General features: G+C 40.6%; 1 protein-coding gene across 1 annotated transcript in view; it reads left to right on the top strand.

Annotated features, from left to right (window-relative positions):
* LOC110947469 (deoxyribonuclease-2-alpha-like) overlaps positions 1-15374 on the top strand; it is a 39898-nt gene extending 24524 nt beyond the window's left edge. The window contains exons 2-7 of the mRNA XM_051947491.1: positions 12942-13039; positions 13121-13283; positions 13722-13800; positions 13889-14053; positions 14161-14352; positions 15028-15374. Coding sequence (XP_051803451.1) covers positions 12942-13039; positions 13121-13283; positions 13722-13800; positions 13889-14053; positions 14161-14352; positions 15028-15374 — 1044 coding nt within the window. The remainder of the gene's footprint in view (positions 1-12941; positions 13040-13120; positions 13284-13721; positions 13801-13888; positions 14054-14160; positions 14353-15027) is intronic.
* The last annotated feature ends 5390 nt before the right edge of the window (positions 15375-20764 follow it).

Below are 20764 nucleotides of genomic sequence, written 5' to 3'. Positions count from 1 at the left end.
GGTACATTCATTAAAAGTAGCATTTTGTCTTACTTCTGGTAAGTCCTGAATTGATATGGTGTCCTCCTCATCATCAAAAGGCCTGGATGGACAACTGTACATTGTGGTTGTTGAATCATTTATGGAAGAAGACTTTTGAATTAGAATTTGCCTCACATACTCACAGGTGGTTCAGGAAGGCTCTCTGTGTCCTGACTGCAGGGGGCGGGGGGGGGGGGTCGACCAAGGAAATTATGTCCCCGCATACTGAAAGACAATAACCAACTGTTGGTGATACCAAACATACCACCTGCTTTGGAGGATGATTTTCTCTACATACCTTGCTTCAGTACCTCCTGGGAGCTGCAAATGGTGGGGGGGGGATGTCCCCCCCTCTATTCCCTCCACCAGAGGCCGCCCTTTATGTGTGCTGAGCACCATCTCCTCTGCTGGGGGGAGGCTCTCTGGTGGAGGACCCCCACCTGTGGCGGTGGCCTCAGCTTTTTCTGGTAGCTGCAATTACACACAGGCTATTAGCAGCTCTGGTGCGATATTGACAAATTATACATGTTAAAAAAAAGCAACTTACCACTTTGTAATATATTTTTGAATTTAATCTTGACCTGCTGCCCGGTCCTTTTTTGGATGTTTAAATTACTCCTGTTAAAATGCATCAAAACACAGACGTCAAGTCTATTTTACCCACTACAACATATTAAATAGACAACCACTGCAGTTGTGGGTTATCCCTAATCAGTGTCAAAAACTTGCCCACTGAAAATTAAATTTTCAGACATGTGTGGTGTGTACGCTCAGACTAAGTACTTCATTTAAAGGAAACGAAACACTTACGCATTTAAACGGTCGGCAATGCTTTGCCAGGCAGCGTCTCCAGCTTTATTTATCAACCGTGTTGCCTTTTCTTGTGATGATATCCCTGTAGTCCTCGTACAACTCCGTTAGAAGTTTCTGCTCCGCCGAAGAGAAAGTTTCCGCTCTGTTTTTAGACATAATGTCATCATTTCGACGATCGACACGTTGGGCTTTTTATCTCCCCCGGGCGCGCGCTCAGCCTGGCTTGGATCAGCCTGGCTTGGATCAGCCTGGCTTGAATAAGCGTCTCTGAAAAACAGCTGAGCCTCGTTTGTGGAACTACTTGCAGCTGAGATTAAAGTTGCCGCTTGTTCAAGCCACGCTTACCGGCGTAAGCCCAGCCTGTTTTAGCCAGCTTCGTGGAATACCCCCCAGAGTAGGGCCAAGAACTGAACCTTGTGGCACCCCACAAGAGAGACCCCACAAGATAAACTTTTTTGATCCTACAATGGGTAAAGTTCACCGTTATAGCAGTTCCAAGGAGAAAAAAATAGGATAAAGGCAGTATAGGATAAATTAGAAACACAGTGCAAAAACTTTGTTATTGTTTGATTTTTTTTAAGAAGACTGTTTACATGAGGATGAGGTTGAAACAGTTATGTGAGGGGAAAAGTGCAGCAGTGACAGAGGTACACCAGTTTATACAGCGGCATTGTACAGTCTGACAGATCCTGGAATAAATGACCTGCAGAAATGCTCCTTCTTTCACTGAGGGTGTATCAGTCTGTTGCTGAAGGCGCTTCTTAAGGAGTTCACAGTCTGATGCAGAGGGTAGGAGGTTTTTCTGATGAAAGAAGACAGTTTGGTCAGAGCCCTCCTCTCTTCCACCACCTCAGTGGAGTCCAGGAAGCGATTCTATTTATCATCACCAGTCATTTAGGACAACATTGGATCATTCAGAGATCCTCACTGAACTTCTGGAGCGAGTTTGCTGCACTGAAAGTAAAGGGGCCGAAAAATATTGCACACCCCACTTTTCAGGTTTTTATTTGTTAAAAAAGTTTAAAATATCCAATAAATTTCATTTCACTTCACGATTTTGTCCCAATTGTTGTTGATTCTTGACAAAAAATTAAAATTTTATATCTTTATGTTTGAAGCCTGAAATGTGGCGAAAGGTTGAAAAGTTCAAGGGGGCCGAATACTTTCACAAGGCACTGTATGTTGCTTTACTAGACGATCTAATCATGCAAACGAGGAAGTGGCTCCACAGAAATGCAGAACGGTCACAGATAATCGCGTCAGGTTCCCACCCGACTCCTTCAGAATCAGCTGATTCATTTTGTGCAATAACTTGAGTATATTTAATGAAATGATACAAACTTTTACCTTCAGAGTTACAGGCCTTTGAAGTAAAAATAATAATAGCCTTATTTATATTGAATCTTTAAAGTGATTTACAGATGGGATAAAAAAGAAAAGAGAAACTGGTCCATTGAAACATAGTGAAAGATTCTCAAAGAAATTTATTACAACACCACCAGATAAAGTAATTCAACGTGCCATCCAGGTAACGGAAAGAACCAGTGGAATAACAGAAAATGGAGGAAAAACCATAAACACGAGGCTAAAAATGAGAATAATCTTCTTCTTTTCCCTTCAGGGGTCGCCACAGCGAATCAATTGCCTCCATCTAACCCTGTCTGCTGCATCCTCTTCTCTCACACCAACTACCTTCATGTCCTCTTTAACCACATCCATAAACCTCCTCTTTGGTCTTCCTCTAGGCCTCCTGCCTGGCAGTGGGAAACTCAGCATCCTTCTACCAATATATTCACTCTCTCTCCTCTGGACATGTCTGAACCATCTCAGTCTGGCATCTCTGACTTTATCTCCAAAGCCTCTAACATGTGCTGTCCCTCTGATGGACTCATTCCTGATCCTATCCATCCTGGTCAATCCCAGAGAGAACCTCAGCATCTTCAGTTCTGCTACCTCCAGCTCTGCCTCCTGTCTTTTCCTCAGGGACACTGTCTCCAGACCAAACAACATGGCTGGTCTCACCACAGTTTTGTAAACCTTTCCTTTCATTTTAGCTGAAACTCTTCTATCACACATCACACCTGACACTTTTCTCCAGCCGTTCCATCCTGCCTGTACACGCTTCTTCACCTCTTTTCCACACTCTCCATTGCTCTGGACTGTTGACCCTAAGTACTGAAAATCCTCCACCTTCTTGATCTCTTCTCCCTGTAACCTCACTCTTCGACTTGGGTCCCTCTCATTCACACACAGATACTCCGTCTTGCTGCAGCTAACCTTCATTCCTCTCCTTTCCAGGGCAAACCTCCACGCCTCTAGCTTCTCCTCCACCTGTTCCCTGCTCTCACTACAGATCACAATGTCATCTGCAAACATCATAGTCCATGGAGACTCCTGTCTAACCTCGTCTGTCATCCTGTCCATCACCATAGCAAACAAGAAGGGGCTCAGAGCTGATCCCTGATGTAGTCCCCCCTCCACCTTGAACTCCTCCGTCACACCTCCAGCACACCTCACCACTGTCTTACAGTCCTCATACATGTCCTGCACCACTCTAACATACTTCTCTGCCACTCCAGACTTCCTCATACAAAACCACAGTTCCTCTCTGGGCACCCTGTCATAAGCTTTCTCCAGATCTACAAAGACACAATGCAGCTCCTTCTGACCTTCTCTGTACTTCTCTATCAACATCCTCAAAGCAAATATTGCATCTGTTGTACTCTTTCTTGGCATGAAACCATACTGCTGCTCACAGATGTTCACCTCTGCCTTTAGTCTAGAAAGTATAAAAATAAGAATTGACTAGCAGAGCCTTTAAACTGAGCAGAGACAGACTGAATATAATATTCTCAACAGTCCTGAATGAGTACAGTGATATACAGCAGCAGGAAGGTAAATTCAGTGGACTTTTAAAAGGTGGAAATATGTATTTTTCTCTCTTAATATCCCAACTTAGAAGAATAAAATGAAAATTAACAATCTCTGAGTTGTTCTTTAAATTATTTTTTGTGACACTGCATGGATTGTTTTGCTCTTTAGGAGACACTGTATTGCGCTTGAGACTAAAATGTTGAAAATAAAATGGGTTATGTTGTTTTACTAAACGATCTAATCATGTAGACAAGGAAGTGGCTCCACAGAAATGCAGAACGGTCACAGATAATCGCATCAGGTTCCCACCCGACTCCTACAGAATCAGCTGATTGATTTTGTGCAATAACTTGAGTATATTTATATTATACTATATATAATATATTTAATGAAATGACGCAAACTTTTACACTCACAATAGAGTTACAGGCCTTTGAAGTAAAAATAATAATAGCCTCATTTATATTGAATCTTTAAAGTGATTTACAGACGGGATAAATAAGAAAAGAGAGAAACTGGTCCGTCCAAACGTGGTGAAAGATTCTCAAAGTAATTTATTACAACACCAGATAAAGTAATACAACGTGCCATCTAGGTAAGAGAAAGAACCAGTGGAATAACAGAAAATGGAGGAAAAACCATAAGCACGAGGCTAAAAATGATAATATTAGTAAATAAGTAGCTAAAGAAAAAAAAGAGAATAAAATGAACAATTAAATGAAGACATTTACCAGAATCTCAAGGAGGTTCTGCACTGGGGACATTGTCAAGTGGTGGAAAGAGCATTTTGAGGAACTGAACCTGGTCAACACATCCTCTGAGGGGGAGGCAGAGCCTGAAGACTTGGGGGAATCTTTGTCCATATTTTGGCAGAAGTCGCCAAAGTAGTTAAGAAGCTCCTCGGTGGCGCCAGGTGTGGATGAAATCTACCCTGAGATGCTGAAGACTCTGGACATTGTTGGACTGTCATGGCTGACACATCTCTGCAATGTCACGTGGGCATCCGATGTGGTACCTGTGGAGTGGTGGTTTGGACATCTGATTCAGATCCTTCTGGTGAGACTCCCTTTGGAGGTTTTTTCCAATATGTCCGCCTGGGAGAAGACCCCAGGGCAGACCCAGAACTCACTGGAGGGATTATATTCACTGTATTGCCAAAAGTATTCGCTCACCCATCCAAATAATCACAATCAGGTGTTCTAATCACTTCCATGGCCACAGGTGTATCAAATCAAGCACCTGGGCATGCAGACTGCTTTTACAAACACTAATGAAAGAATGGGTCGCCCTCAGGAGCTCAGTGAATTCCAGCGTGGAACTGTGATAGGATGCCACCTGTACAACAAATCCAGTCGTGACATTTCCTTGCTCCTAAATATTCCACAGTCAACTGTATTATAAGAAAGTGGAAGTGTGTGGGAACGACAGCAACTCAGCCACCAAGTGGTCGACCACGTAAACTGATGGAGCGGGGTCAGAGGATGCTGGGGAGCATAGTGCCAAGAGGTGGTCAACTTTCTGCAGTTAATCGCTACAGACCTTCAAACTTCATGTGGCCTTCAGATTAGCTCAAGAACAGAGCTTCAGCAGAGAGCTTCATGGAATGGGTTTCCATGGCCGAGCAGCTGCATCCAAGCCATACATCACCAAGTGCAATGCAAAGCGTGGGATGCAGTGGTGTAAAGCACGCCACCACTGGACTCTAAAGCAGTGGAGACGCCTTCTCTGGAGTGACCAATCACGCTTCATCTGGAAATCTGATGGACCAGTCTGGGTGCAGAAAGCAACCTCCATAAAGACATGGATGACAGAGTCTGGTGTGGATGAACTTGACTGGTGTGGTATCTGATCTGTTACATGTATTACTTAAGTTAGTAGTATAGAATCTGTTTTGTTTGTTCTAGTATTGGATATGAGTTGCTTGTTATATGTAGTGTCTGCTCTGGTGTGGTTCTTTGTGAGGCATCTCTGACCACAGATGGAACCTGCATTATATTCAACCCATGCCATGGGAAAGTGTTCTCCTGTTTACAGAGCCCTGTTGGAGGTGTTTTATGAGGGTTCTTCTGTCCAAAACACTGATTTAGGGATTCTTCAGCTGTTGTAGACAAGGGGGAGTTGTTTGGGGATGCTCTCTGCTTTCCCCATATGATATCAGTAAAGAACCATTTGTTTTAACCCCTCCTATATGTTGAAAACCTGATTGCTGGTCATCGTCGAGCAAGGAGGATTCAATCGGCCGGCTCCTTCCAGGCAGGTTCTGTCTGTACTGATGCTGCGCTTTCTTTTAATAAAATACTTTTAAAGAAAGTCAGTGTCATGGACATTTCTCCTTCACCTGCACATCATGGACACCAGAGAGAGAAACGACACTGGCCTGCACAGAGTCCTGACCTCAACCCGATAGAACACCTCTGGGATGAATAAGAGTGGAGACTGAGAGCCAGGCCTTCTGGTCCAACATCAGTGTGTGACCTCACAAATGAGCTTCTGGAAGAATGGTCAAAAATTCCCATAAACACACTCCTAAACCTTGTGGACAGCCTTCCCAGAAGAGTAGAAGCTGTTGTTGTTACAGCTGGGGGGAGTTGGACAACCCAGGTGCAGACATAACTGACAGACAGCCGGGCATAGTGAGGAAAAAAAAAGGGTTTTTTAATCAAAAACAAAAAAAACACTGCTAAACAAGGCACGGACTGAGTGAGTAGAATCAAAAGTCAAACAGTGGAAAAACAACAAAGCTGGGGAAAGTACTCACACACAGGGGAACCAAAAACTGAGGAAGCAAACATGATCCATGCAAAAAAAAACAGTAGAAATCCAAAAGGGTTAAATCCACAAAGGGGCAACAAGCAGAGTAGTCCATAAACTGACATAGTCCAGAGGTTTAGGGAAAGCAGGGGAGTGGAGTCTATGATGACATGTGCATCCAACAATGAGCCAGAGACTGAGGGGAAAAGCAGAGCTTAAATGGCAGAGGAGGGGAGCAGGTGAGTGGAGTTGGTTGATTAACAGCAGCTGATGCTAATGCAGTAATCAGGTGGCAGAGCCAGGGGGCGAGTGACCGGGAGAGAGAGAGAGAGACAGGAGAGAAGGATGGCAGACGGAGGGAGACAGAAGCACACAAGCCAAAACACACACAAAGGGCAATAATGGGGAAGAGAAGGAAAAGGGGAGAAAAAGGGCAGGAGCAGGACCATAACCATATAGTTGTAGCTGCAAACTGTGGACCGATGTCATATTGAACCCTATGGATTAGGAATGAGATGTCACTTACGTTCATGGCGAGTCAAGGCAGGTGAGCGAATACTTTTGGAAATATAGTGCACTTCACCACCATTGTAAATGGAATTCTTGAAGGCAATGACATGCACATTATGTTATACTCAGGTGCCACTATTTAATTTATTAGTGAAGAGACATAGATGTCAGTCCCCTCTTTAGCAAAAAGGCCTTTAAAGGAGAAGTTCAGCATATCAGAAGCTGTTACTGGTGATAGTTTGGACACTTTAGGCATGAGAGACCTCACCTTTAAACTCAGATCTCAAACATTTCAGCATGAGGTTATCAGAAATGCCAACCAAGGCTTCATATTATGCTGTGACTTCCACACTCCTCATGGTGTGATTTTGGACATGGGAAATGGACTGTGCCACATTGGTGATGACGTTTTGCCCCGCTCAGGAAAAGTGAACTGGCACCCACTAGCTGCACAGCACAGATAACAGGACATTCCTTCTGCATCATCACAGACCACAAACCCCTTCTGTCCCTGAGAAAGATGGCTTTGGATTGCGATCCTACAGGTCGCCAAGCCAGATGGGCTCTTGAGATTGATCCATATGACTGGACTATTGAGTACAGAGAAGGCCAAAAACATGCTAATGCTGAGTCCATGTCTCGCCGTCCTCTGCCAGCTGAGGATGCTGCCCAAGTGGTTGCAAGTGTCCAGGTGAAATGTGTTTCCACTCATGCTCAAACAGAACCACAGCCACTCACATACACTCAAGCTACAGAGCCAGCACCCTGCTCAAAGTCTGCATCCACCGTTTCACCTGCTGTAGACTTCATATCACAAGTGCAGTCACCTCCATCAGATAAGGCAGCAACAGCTAGGGACATGTCACTTCTGAATATGGACAGACAGCGTGCCATCCAAGCACAAACAGCTGACCCTCACCTGCAAATAATCAGGAACTGGGTGTTGACTGACAGTAGACCACCATTCACACACATTAAAGCAGGTTCATCTGTAATGAGACAGTACTGGAGAGAGTTCCCTAAACTCACTGTTGTTGATGGTCTCCTGTGCCGCAAAATTAGACCCCCACCAGCTGACGCTGTTTTACAGACTGTAGTCCCCAGTAGCTTACAAAAGGACATTTTTCAGACTTTGCATGGACATTCACTGTCTGGTCACTTCAGTGCACAAAAGACACTGCAAAGTGCTCAAATCAGATGCTACTGGCCTCACATGTCACGTGACATAAATCAGTGGTGTCTTGAATGCACCGCCTGTGAAGCCAGGAGAGCACCAACACCACACCAGCAGGCCCCTATGCAGAACATTGTCACATCCAAGCCTTTTGAGAAAATTGCAGCAGACCTGACAGAACTGCCACTTACACAACGTGGTAATCGATACGTACTTGTTGTGATGGACTATATTACCAAGTACCTCAGCTTGTATGTGAAGCCTTCTTTGTAGCCAAGAAAAACAATCTGAGACATATTAGGGGATATTTCTCTTGGTTTTGTAGCCCCTTGGTTAGTGACATGAAAAACAAACAGCGACTCCCCCACTAGGAGCAGAGACACTCTGGCTGGGACATCCAGAGATAGATGCTCTGATTGGGCATCTTTTTCTCTCTGGGAACATTTTGGAAATACACAGAGGAGATGGCCAAAGTGTGAATTTGGAACTTTCTACCAGTTTTTTTTATTTAGTCGGGGAGTAGTGCTCTTGTGTTTTTATGACTCTCTCTCTGTTTTTTGCCGCCCCCTTGCTCTCTTAGAGTGGCTGACAGCTGACTCTCCTCCTTCTATTCCCTCACAGAACAAACAGGTCCTTCACTGGCTTTGACCACACATCACTCTGCTCTGACAAACACAGAGAAGACACAAGATGCACAGAAAATCAAGACTTTGCTTCAGATGTAATAAAAAAATAAGAAAAATAAATGTATTCTAGCAATGGAATAAACCAGGACTCCAGATTCTCCCCATGGTCCCAAAGTCATGTTTCTATTGCTTTTGCCATTGCACAGACTGTGGTGGACAGAAAAAGCTTTTTGGAGTGACTTCTGAGGATTTTGTAAATATTTGTGCAGAAGTGCCTGAAATTTTCCTGCATTTCAGTGCAAATAGTGATATAACTGTGTTGATTGCTAAATTTGCACATCATTTTGTGACAAAAAATATTTATATTTGCATTCTTAGTTCTGAAAAGGGTTGGTTACACACATTTATGGTGTCCACAGTATAGAATGTAACTTTTTCCTGCTTGGGCTTTCTGCAATTTCAGGTCAAGTGTGTTCATACATTATATCCAAATGTATAAATAATTGTAGAATCACACAGGTGAGGCTGTGCTGAAAAAAAAAGACACCAAGCAAAGCAAGATCAACAGTTTTTAAGGTGAAATATAAAGGTAAAACCAGAATTAGTCAAAAACAGACCTCAGAGTAAGTCAGGCCATCTTACACTAGGAGCGGTGACACGTTCGGAGTATCTAGAAGTAAAATCAGAATAACATAAAACAGTAGCAGCAGTAGGCGGCCATCTTTGAAGGGGGAGTGTACAGTAAAACAGGAAATTCAGCATCAAGGTATAAAGGTAGCAGCTGAGATGAGCGTCAGTTTAATTTGAGGGAAGCAGCTCTGTGGATGAAGATGGCTGGATATGTGAGTAAACTTTTACATTATTAACCCTCATGTCGTCCTGCGGGTCAAAGTTGACCCGTTTTAAAGTTTGAAAGTGTGAAAAAAAAAATATTTTCACAGTGAAACTTCTAATGTCCACATTTTCAACATTTTTGTGAAATCACTGAATATTTTCTTGGTTGGAAAATAGAAATGTTAAAAATTATTCTAGAGAAAATATTAGATGTTTTACTGATATATATATGTAAACACTGAAGATATTTTTAGGATTATTTTTACTCTTTTTGAAAATATTTGCAAGAATTTTCTTGCCCAATTTGAAGGATTTTATTTTTTTCACATAAAACTTTTAAGGGAAACTTTTACGGAATTATTGGAATTTTGTTCCTGAAGTTTTTTCAAATTTTCAGAAATCTGGGGAATATTTTGCTGAATTTTTGGAGCTTATTTCAGACAAGGAAACCATATGTTTTGGTGCCTGTAAATGAGGACAACAGGAGGGATTAAAACATGATTCAATTTTCAATTTTATTTATAATGCTCCAATCACAGTCAAATGGTCTCAAGACGCTTTACATAGAACCCATATGAACCCCCAGATCAGCCCTAAGGCGACAGTGGCAAGAAAAACAGCTTTTAACCGAGAAAAAAACCTTGAGCAGAACCCGATTCTTTATGTGGGGGAACCATCTGCTGCTGGAAGGAGGGTTGAGAGGGACTGAAGAGGTAGAGAGGGTGTGATAGAGGGTGAGGGATGGGAGAAGAGGGGAGTGAGGAACATGGAACATAGAACACACACATAGCTGCAAATAATAAGAACTGACTAGCAGAGCCTTTAAACTGAGCACAGAGACAGACTGAATAAAATATTCTGAACAGTCCTGAATGAGTACAGTGATATACAGCAGCAGGAAGATAAATTCAGTGGACTTTTAAAAGGTGGAAATATTATTTTTCTGTCTGAATGTCCTAACTTAGAAGTAAAAGTGTTATAAAATGAAAATTAACAATCTCTGAGTTGTTCTCTAAATTATTTTTTGTTACACTGCATGGATTGTTTTGCTCTTTAGGAGACATTTTATTACGCTTGAGACTAAAATATTGAAAATAAAATGGGTTATGTTGTTTTACTGGACAATCTAATCATGCAGACGAGGAAGTGGCTCCACAGAAATGCAGAACGGTCACAGATAATCGCATCAGGTTCCCACCTGACTCCTTCAGAATCAGCTGATTCATTTTGTGCAATAACTTGAGTATATTTAATGAAATGATGCAAACTTTTACACTCACAATAGAGTTACGGGCCTTAGAAGTAATAATAATAACAGCTTTATTTATATTGAATCTTTAAAGTGATTTACAGATGGGATAAATAAGAAAAGAGAGAAACTGGTCCGTCCAAACGTGGTGAAAGATTCTCAAAGAAATTTATTACAACACCAGATAAAGTAATACAACGTGCCATCTAGGTAAGAGAAAGAACCAGTGGAATAACAGAAAATGGAGGGAAACCATAAACACATGATTAAAAATGATAATATTAGTAAATAAATAGAGCACTCAGAGAGCTCAGTCCTCCTCCAAGGCTGCTCAGTTGTTGCATCATTTCCAACGCCTGAAATTTTGAAAAAAATATCTGGCAGAAACACAAACAAAATCTTTTAGACTGGCTTCTAATACTCAGTAATGTGGTGACATTTTATTTTATCTTATTTTATTTGATTTTATTTGTTGACACGTGTCTATTCTAATTTTATTCTAATTTTACTGTTTGATTTTAACTGGAAAGCACTTTGGTCACCTTTGAGTGTTGTAAAGTGCTCTATAAATAAAATTTTGATTAACTGATTGATTGAAAATGACCCTGCTCCGAGTACAGGCGTGTGTTCTGTATGTGTACGTTATGTACGGATACTGAATAGCGTGACCTAAATATGTAGCGGGCGGCGGGAATTAATGGGACTCAGAAACACCCCCACAATTTAATCAGTTGTTCCTTGGATCATTTCTGATGGATAAGTCCTGATAAGTCCTCAGAGGTGGATTTGTAGTAGGATCACAATCAGCTGATGTAGTGTTCACTTGTTGTCATGGTTACAGTGATGCCGTGCTGCTATCTCAAAATGATACAGAAATCTTTAACAAATCTCCACATTTGTTAAAAAAATATAAAAAATGTGTCCAGAACTTGCTCAAAAAATCCTCTTTTGCTGTTCACAATCTGTCCAAAATGAATTAAACATCTCGGATGGCTTAGAAGAGTTCCAAAAATGACTAAAAACTGTGAAAAACTGCAACCAAATTGTGTCTAGAAAATGATCCTGGAATCAAATGTGTAAAAATGGTCCTTTCCTTCTCTAGAACTTGTTCTGTCCAACCATCTATCACACATGCTGATAGAAAGTTTACCCAGAATGCACTTTTTCAAGTTTTCTCCAGCAAGAAATCTTCACATTCCCACCTCTGTGCTTCACTGTGAGCTCTATGCATTCACTGTGGTAGTGCTGGTCAGAAGAGACACAAAATGACCACAAATCAACACTAAACAGCCACAAAATGACCACAAATCAACACTAAACAGCCACAAATAGACACAAAATGACCACAAACTAACACTAAACAGCCACAAATAGACACAAAATGACCACAAACTAACACTAAACAGCCACAAATAGACACAAAATGACCACAAACTAACATTAACCAGCCACAAATAGACACAAAATGACCACAAATCAACACTAAACAGCCACAAATAGACACAAAATGACCGCAAACTAACACTAACCAGCCACAAATAGACACAAAATGACCACAAATCAACACTAAACAGCCACAAATAGACACAAAATGACCGCAAACTAACACTAAACAGCCACAAATAGACACAAAATGACCACAAACTAACACTAAACAGCCACAAATAGACACAAAATGACCACAAACTAACATTAACCAGCCACAAATAGACACAAAATGACCACAAATCAACACTAAACAGCCACAAATAGACACAAAATGACCACAAACTAACACTAAACAGCCACAAATAGACACAAAATGACCGCAAACTAACACTAAACAGCCACAAATAGACACAAAATGACCACAAACGAACACTAAACAGTCACAAATAGACACAAAATGACCACAAATCAACACTAAACAGCCACAAATAGACACAAAATGACCACAAATCAACACGAAACGACTACAAATAGACACAAAACCACCCTTGAAAGTTTACCCAGAATGCACTTTTTAAAGCTTTCTCTGGTGAATTATCAGAAAACATCTGCTGTATGTGGCGTTATGAATGAATGAATCCTGGTTTTGTGATTGTTTCAGACGGCAGCAGTGAGATTCCTCCTCAGCGTTTGGATCTTTATTCCAGGGTGTGATTCAGATGTGACATGCAGGAATGACAACGGAGTGCCGGTGGACTGGTGGGTGGGAATTTCACAATTTATATTTTCACCATTTCTCAGTTTTATGTAAATATATTTATCTCATCATTACATCATTAGGTACATCTTATACAAGTATCCCCATATGATTGGAGGTGGTTTGAAGTATTTGTACATGGATGCGCACAGCACCAATGGATGGACACTCAGCACCAAGATAATCAGTGAATCTGGAGCTCTGGCAAACACTCTGGAACCTCTTCTTGACTTCTACGACAAACCGGTGATGCATTTTTATGATTGTTATTTTTAGCAAAACTACAACAAAATTATCACTAAAATATAAAATAAAACTTAACAACTAATGCATTTTCTTGCAGCACTGAGTCTGATTATTTGTATTCTAACATTATTTCATACATGCATGAAAGTTGTGTGCATTCAAAGAGCTGATCGATGTTGTGATGCAAATAACGGCTTTGTTCATATTTTCGCTGGAGTTCTGACTTAAACAAAAATCTACTTGTGTTGATCTGTAGGAACGGAACTCCGATGTAAGTCGAAGCCGTCCTGCATTAAAGTTTTTTGTACTTTTGTTACATTTTCTTTTTTACAGTGTATTCTTTTCATTTTTGTCAGTGATGTATTTTAAAGAAATGTATGTCTCTTTAGCATTGTTAAATCTGCTGTCACAGTTCTACATGCTTTGCTTCTTGTGCAGACCACAGATTTCGGATACCTGCTCTACAACGACCAGCCTCCAGATTGTGCTGTTTCCCAATCATATGGCCATAGTAAAGGTAGGCGCAACAATCTTTTATTTGATTGCATTTAAAGGCAGAAAAATCCAATTGTGTCAAACCTGTTTTCATTTCTTACATTCTAAAGGGGTTGTGATGCTGGACAAAACTGGAAAAACTGGAGTTTGGCTTTCTCACAGCACACCAAGATTTCCGACATATCACAACAGAAACTTCTGGCCAAACAACGGGAATAGAAACGCTCAAACATTTCTGTGTGTGACCTTCCCTTATAATATCTTTGGAGAAATCGGTAGGTTAACTCCTTGTTTTCCTAAATTTAATTGGCCAGAACTGAGTAGTAGATTAGTATCATGATAACGGAACTTAAACTGAAATAACTTCTCTCTGACCTTATAGGAGAGCAGCTCAACTACATCCGCGTCTTCCCCTTTGACTCCTACATTCCAGCTGATTTTCCCAATGAGCTGCGATGCATCGCACAGCGAAACTGCGACCCTCCAAGAGCTCCCTGGAATAGAATAGCAATGCTGACTTCTTATGCAGGACGTATATTCGTCAGTGTTGCAAAATACTCAAGTTTTGGGGACGGTGAGTGTTTGCAGTTAGAACAAACATTTCAGGATTTAAAAGAGAAAAAAGTCTGGTTCATGACAAACACAGAGTCTTCTGAAAATGAAATACAGTGGGTTTTTTTTTACTTTATGTATGAAATGCAGGCTAAGAATGTGAAACTCAGACTGTATGGAATGAGGGTACCTTTTAAATTTTTCATGATTAACAAGTCAAATCATTATTTAAACAGTTAAAACAACAGATGTAGTGCTAAAAAAACTTTTCAGCTGAAAAACACGGAGTATTGAATTTTCCTGTCACGTTCAAATACTGAGGTTAAGACTCTACAGGGGCATTTATGATGTGATTTTACCTGAGAAATTTAAATACTCAAGATTAAAACATGACAAAAAGGTTTATTAATAAATTATATCTAAATATCTAAAGTACAACTTTACCTGACTAGCAGAAATATTAAGTCTGAGACCCCACAGTGTTTTTAATTGTGGAGACTGCTTTGACTTATTTTTTTTAAAAAGTTCTGATCCAACAAATATACATGAAAATCCAACAAAGCCCAAGATTCCCCAGATCTCCTTTGAGCAAACTTAGTTTTAATTTTTTATATATCATTGTAATTTTTATGCTATTCTGTTTCATTTAATTATAGTTAATATATTTTAAGTTCTGTTTTTTTGTAAATCCTTGTAGATCTTTACTCTGGTCTAATTTCGAGATCTTTGAGGAAGAATCTGTTCGTGAGGACTTGGGGAAACCCGGGTCAGAGTCATCTTCTGCCTTCGAACTGCAGCAACCCTGATTGTAATGTGTACAATGTGAAGGTGGTGAAGCTCCCGCAGGCGTTCTTAACCGACACCGTTGATCATTCCAAGTGGTGTGTGACTGAAGATGGACCAATGACCTGCATCGCTGATTTGAACAGGATGGAGAGCCAGAAGAAAAGAGGTGGAGGAGCAATATGCACCGATGACCGTGTAGTCGTGAGGGCTTTTTATGCACTGATCAGAAGATGCGAACCGTGTCCATCTAATGGTTAACACACAGAGCTGTAAATGAACAACAAACTCAGCTGATGTTAGCTACAGTTGTGACAGAAAGCTTCCATACGTTTGGCAGTCGTGAGTTTTCAATGACTCCTACAACTCAGAATTTTAAATGATGAAATCATTAAAACATGAATCTTCATCACAAAAAAATACAAATTACAATCATGTATTTTGATTCTTTGGGACATATGACAATCTTGTGGGTCAAAAATATAGATACACCAACTCTAATTATCAGTTTTAATGGTGTAGAAAGTTGTGTTAATCACATTTTCTCAGTGGCCTGGCTTCTTAAGTTCTCATGAGTGATTATATTGACTACAGCTGCTGACTCCTAAAAGCCGATTTAAAAAGAACTCATTTTATCCACTTACTAGACACCATAGTAGTTTAGGTTTGGTCTTGGTCCTGATTTTTGACTTTTTGAGGACTGGTTTCAGACTGTCTTAACCCCAAGAACATCAAACAACAAGCATGGTGGTGGCAGTATCATGATCTGTGTAAGTGGAGCTTTACACAAAGTATAAATGGAATAATGAAGGAGGATTACCTCCATGTTCTCCAGAAAAACCTGAAACCATCATCAGAAAGTTGATCTTGAACACAGTTGGACATTTTAAGAAGACAATGAGCCCAAAGCACAAACACATCAGACGAGATGAAGAAATGGTTCCATCAGGATAGAATGAAGGTTCTAGACTGGTTTCCCCAAAGTCCTGACTCAAACTAGTGTTGTAGAAGTCATTGGAAAGTCAAGACTGTCGTGATATACGTGGTCTATACAAGTAGATGGAAGCTTTAGTCCATGACTGTAGCTGACATTAGCAGGTGGATAATTCTATAATTCATATCATTCAATTCAATTTGACACAGCTGAAAGAATTACATAAAAAGAAGTCAAGGTGGATCAATGTGTTGTAATAACAGTGTAGAGGACATCCACAGTTGGATGCAAAATCCTTAAATATTGAAAATAAGAAGAGTAATCAAAAGTAATAACTGGAAATGATGATGTGATTGAAGTATTTACCTTGTGATTAACAAATGATTATCAGCAGAATGTTGCTGGGATTTGTTCATCATTTTTACTCGATGTGTTTGCTGTATGCTTATTCACACATTGCATTATTGTGCACATTTTAAGAGTTGTGCTGATCTGAGAGATGAGAGGGTTTCAAGCATCATTCCCACGATGTGAAGGAATGGTCAGTCGTGTGACTTAGAAAATGCAACTGGCTGATGTTTGTCGGTGTTTCACCCTGTTCCAATCATTTTATTCTGTCTAATTTCACTTCCATGGAGACGGCTTTCCTTTTCTTCGAAGCATCAGAAGATTCTGACTTATGTTTGGAGCCATAATGAAGGACAAAAAGTTAGAGAATGTTGCACAATCCAAGGTGGAATACAACCAGAGAATGAAAACAAAGATGTCTGATAGCGCCGTATGACGACGTATTCATCCACTCATCAATTAGTTCTACAACACCAGTTCTGATGAAACGCTGTAGGTCTTAAACCGGGGACCTCCTGTATAATCACCAAGTGTGCCTTATTATGTGTGTGGTTTGTGATAATCATTGGAATGATGAGAGAGTAACTGTGTTGACTGTTTAAAAGTGAAGCTCTAGGGAGACAGGCCACTGAGCTGTTATGAAGATCTCTAGGTGTCCTGTTTAAACAAGGAAATAATCTATAAATGTGGTGGGAAATTGGTACTGGACAGAATTTCCTTTGGGGTTAATAAAGTTTTAGCTTTAAGAAGCTTATCTTGAAATAAAATCTTCTAATGCTGCATATTTGTGCCGTTGTTGTTTTATTGTTGTCAAACTAGTGTGTAACTTGACATATAAATGTGGTTATTAGACAGCTAACTCGTGTGAAACATGCAATTAAAGTGGGGAAAAATTATAAAATTCTAACTCCTGATTGGTCGGCATTTTGTGTTTTGAACTGAAGAGCCAATAGGAAGCATCAACGCGTGCTTTCCCCACTACACCTTTAGCATTTGTTAGTGTAACTAGTGAACCCTCTGGTGTTCATTAGTTACACTAGTGAACGTTTGACTCACTAGTTAACTAATAAGGGCAGTAAGGATTTAACTAGTAGGTATTCATTTTTAGTCTAGCTCATTAACTAGTCAGCATTTTGGATTTCACTGATGACAGTTTTTCTCAGTCACTTTGGTTCATTTCTCAGATCATGAAATTTTTTTCTAAATCTGTCCTAAATTGGTAAATTGCTCCCAGGTGTATCTAGACTTTCTCTATGAAGGGAAATGTGTGAAAGGTTAGAGTTTGCTGAAATCACTCAGAGACACAAGAGAAGATATTCATGATGTGGATGAGAGTTTGTGGACCAACAGACGGAACATCAGGAGGTGTAGGAAGACTGAACTGGAATTCCTACAGCTCTGCATGTACAGTTTTCCCTGAGGAGATTGTCCCATGTTTACATTTCTACTTTAGTTTTTTTGTTTTTCTTTCTGCATCACAATGACGTGGTCTGTCAACAAACTACAACACAAACAGTAGAAACCTAAATGTGAATCTTGTCCAGTCTCTTGAAATCAATCTCCCACATTCACTAAGGTGTCGTTTGTAATTTACAATAATTGTCTTAAAACTGTATCCATAGTTTAATCAGAACATCTCTCCAGAGAACACTGTTATAAAGACAACACGACTCAACAATCTGACTGTTTTATCCACACAAAGACACCAGGACTGGTCATTCTGATGGATCTAACACGTTCACTGACAGATATTTACTTCTGAGAGGTGAACTGAGGATTTAGAGCCACAGACTGGCTTTTACAGGTCATCCATGGTGTTTTAGTATTTGTACGAATAGTTTCGAGAAATACACTTACTGTTTAGCAAATGTCGAGGATGATTCAAGAAATGTACCAAAGCGACTGAGAAAAACTGTAACTAGTGAGCTGAACCTATGTTTCTAGTTTCAAGACCTTTATTTGTCACAAACACAATAATATGCAGTAGAACACCCAGTGGAATGTATTGAACGCCTGTTCCAGACCGCAACAATAACAATAAGAATAAAGAATAAAAACACACAAGATAGATAGATAGAGAGACAGACAGACAGAGAGACAGACAGACAGAAGGATAGATAAATTGCATAGATAGATGATCTCGTGTAGTTGAACAGGAATGTTCATGACGAATCGAATCCAAAACAATCCATGAACCAATGAACACATCTCGTTTGCATTTCATGTTATTGACCACTAGATGTCCTACTGCACCACTGTGTGTCACTGAAGCCTCCAGTAATGAACCACGCTTGGAATGAAACATCTGAGCTTCAATAAAGCCTCAATCAGCTCTCACTAGTGATGGGACAAATGAACCGAGGCATCGAGGCGTGTCTCGAGTAAAAGTGGGCGTGTCAGATGAAGCTTCGCTTCGAGGCTTGGGTCGCTTCTGAAAAAGTCACGTGACCGATGACAAACGAGGCCTCGGTTTGTGCAGATCACGTGATTGGTTCGTTCAACGTATCGCTGTCCCATAAAAACGTTTCAGATCTCGAGCCACACTGTGGGTGTTGTTGGCGTTTGTGGAGAGAGGAGTGAGAGCGAGTTGTAGTTAGTATTATTCAGTAAGTATTATTAGTTAGTATTATTCGGTGGGAAATAGCAGTAGCTGGAGGAGTAGGAGAAGTGTAGGAAGAGCAGCAGTTTAGATTATTTCCCAACTGCAGTGCTTTGATGTGAGATATTATATATTTTTTCTTTTACATTGGTTTATGGGTTGTGTAAAATTATGGGTGTTTGTGTGTCAGTTTTACCATTTGTAAATGTCACTCCTGTATTTGGTGTCTGCACCTTCTGTCACCTTCTTCAGTCACATGGGAACTAGACACTACTTTGACGTGTATGTAAAGAAGCCACTGGGAGCCACAGTTCTACAGCAGGGTCTGCAAAGCATGTGTTAGTTTCTGTGTTACCTATTCTGAAAGACAACATGTGTAAGTGAAATATGTACAAAAGTTTTATTTATTATTAATAAAATGAGCTGTAAATTATACACTGGTGTTGGGTAATGATTAATTCATGTGATGGTGCATATATAAATATATTTATATTTATATTGTGGTGACAGTGATTTTACAAGAAAACACTGTAAGAACATTCACATTCCTGCCAGTTCCATGTTTGTTGGTTGTATCACAAATACTCTCTCACAGATGGAGCAAGGAAGAAAGAGGAAGTCCTCACCCGTGTGGGAGTATTTTGAGTTGACGACTCATAATAAGGTTTTTATGTGTGAAAACTCATAATATATTGGATACCTGCCATATATTGAACTATCAGTCCTAATATGTATGATTTTATTAAAGGTGAGGTGTTCCAAGGAGCTGGAGAAATATTGTCCAAAAAAAAAAGAAACCACCTAAATCCCAGCTCTGTGGAATAATTCTCTTATTTTTGAATAATATCAAATAAAATGCTGTCCCTACTTTAGTTTTCAATGGTACCACAAGCACAGTCACAAAACAAAAAGAAGCGCAAGCACATTTTATTTATGTCGCCCTTATTACAATTAAAAGTATTTAAACACTTTACAGAGATCCAGAACCTGACCTCAATCAAGCAGTCAAACTACAGATCTCAAATCTCTCCCCATTTGTTTCCACTTTCCTCTCTATCTCTGCTGTCAGGAAAAACAGACACTATATTAAGTATATTATATGTTTATTGGCATTATCATTTAAACACAATTCAAAGCTTCACATAGCAAAGCCAGTGTGTCATTATAGGCACTCTGCCTGTTTTACTTTTATTTGTCCACTTGATGGCGCAGTAGAGCAAATGAAGCACCATGAAGCTTCGAACCATGAGTGAATCAACTGGATGGAAAGCCTCAGTGCTTCATGAAGCTTCATCTCGCCATCACTAGCTCTCACTAACAGGGGTGTCCAACATGAGGCCCGTGGGCCAATAGTGGTCCTTCAGGGGGTCCAAGCCGGTCCTCAAAGTGTAAAATTCCAGAGAAGACATTAACTGCAGATTGTAAATGTCACGGACTGAGCTGGTGGACCCGAGCAGAAAGCCACACTACCAGGGCTGGCTGAATGCAAGTGGTTTATTGTTTGGGGGTGAAAATGGTGGCTAGGTGGGGGAAAACCAGGGTGTAGGAGCGGGGGGTTCCGGGCAAGAGTGGGGGTCCAGGCAGGAGTGGGGGTCCAGGCAGGAGTGGGGGGTCCAGGCAGGAGTGGGGGTTCCAGGCAGGAGTGGGGGTTCCAGGCAGGAGAAACCGGTGAGGACTTGTCGGGAGAGCCGGAGGGGAAGAAGGATGGCGGGGGATCCCGGGCAGCTGAACTGAACAAAAGCAGGAGAAAACAACGTCAGAAATTATGGC

The sequence above is a fragment of the Acanthochromis polyacanthus genome, chromosome 4 (genome assembly GCF_021347895.1).
Source record: "Acanthochromis polyacanthus isolate Apoly-LR-REF ecotype Palm Island chromosome 4, KAUST_Apoly_ChrSc, whole genome shotgun sequence".
In the NCBI taxonomy this organism is placed as follows: Eukaryota; Metazoa; Chordata; class Actinopteri; family Pomacentridae; genus Acanthochromis; species Acanthochromis polyacanthus.
Note: the sequence above shows the minus strand (reverse complement) of the source record. Positions and strands in the feature narration are given on the sequence as shown.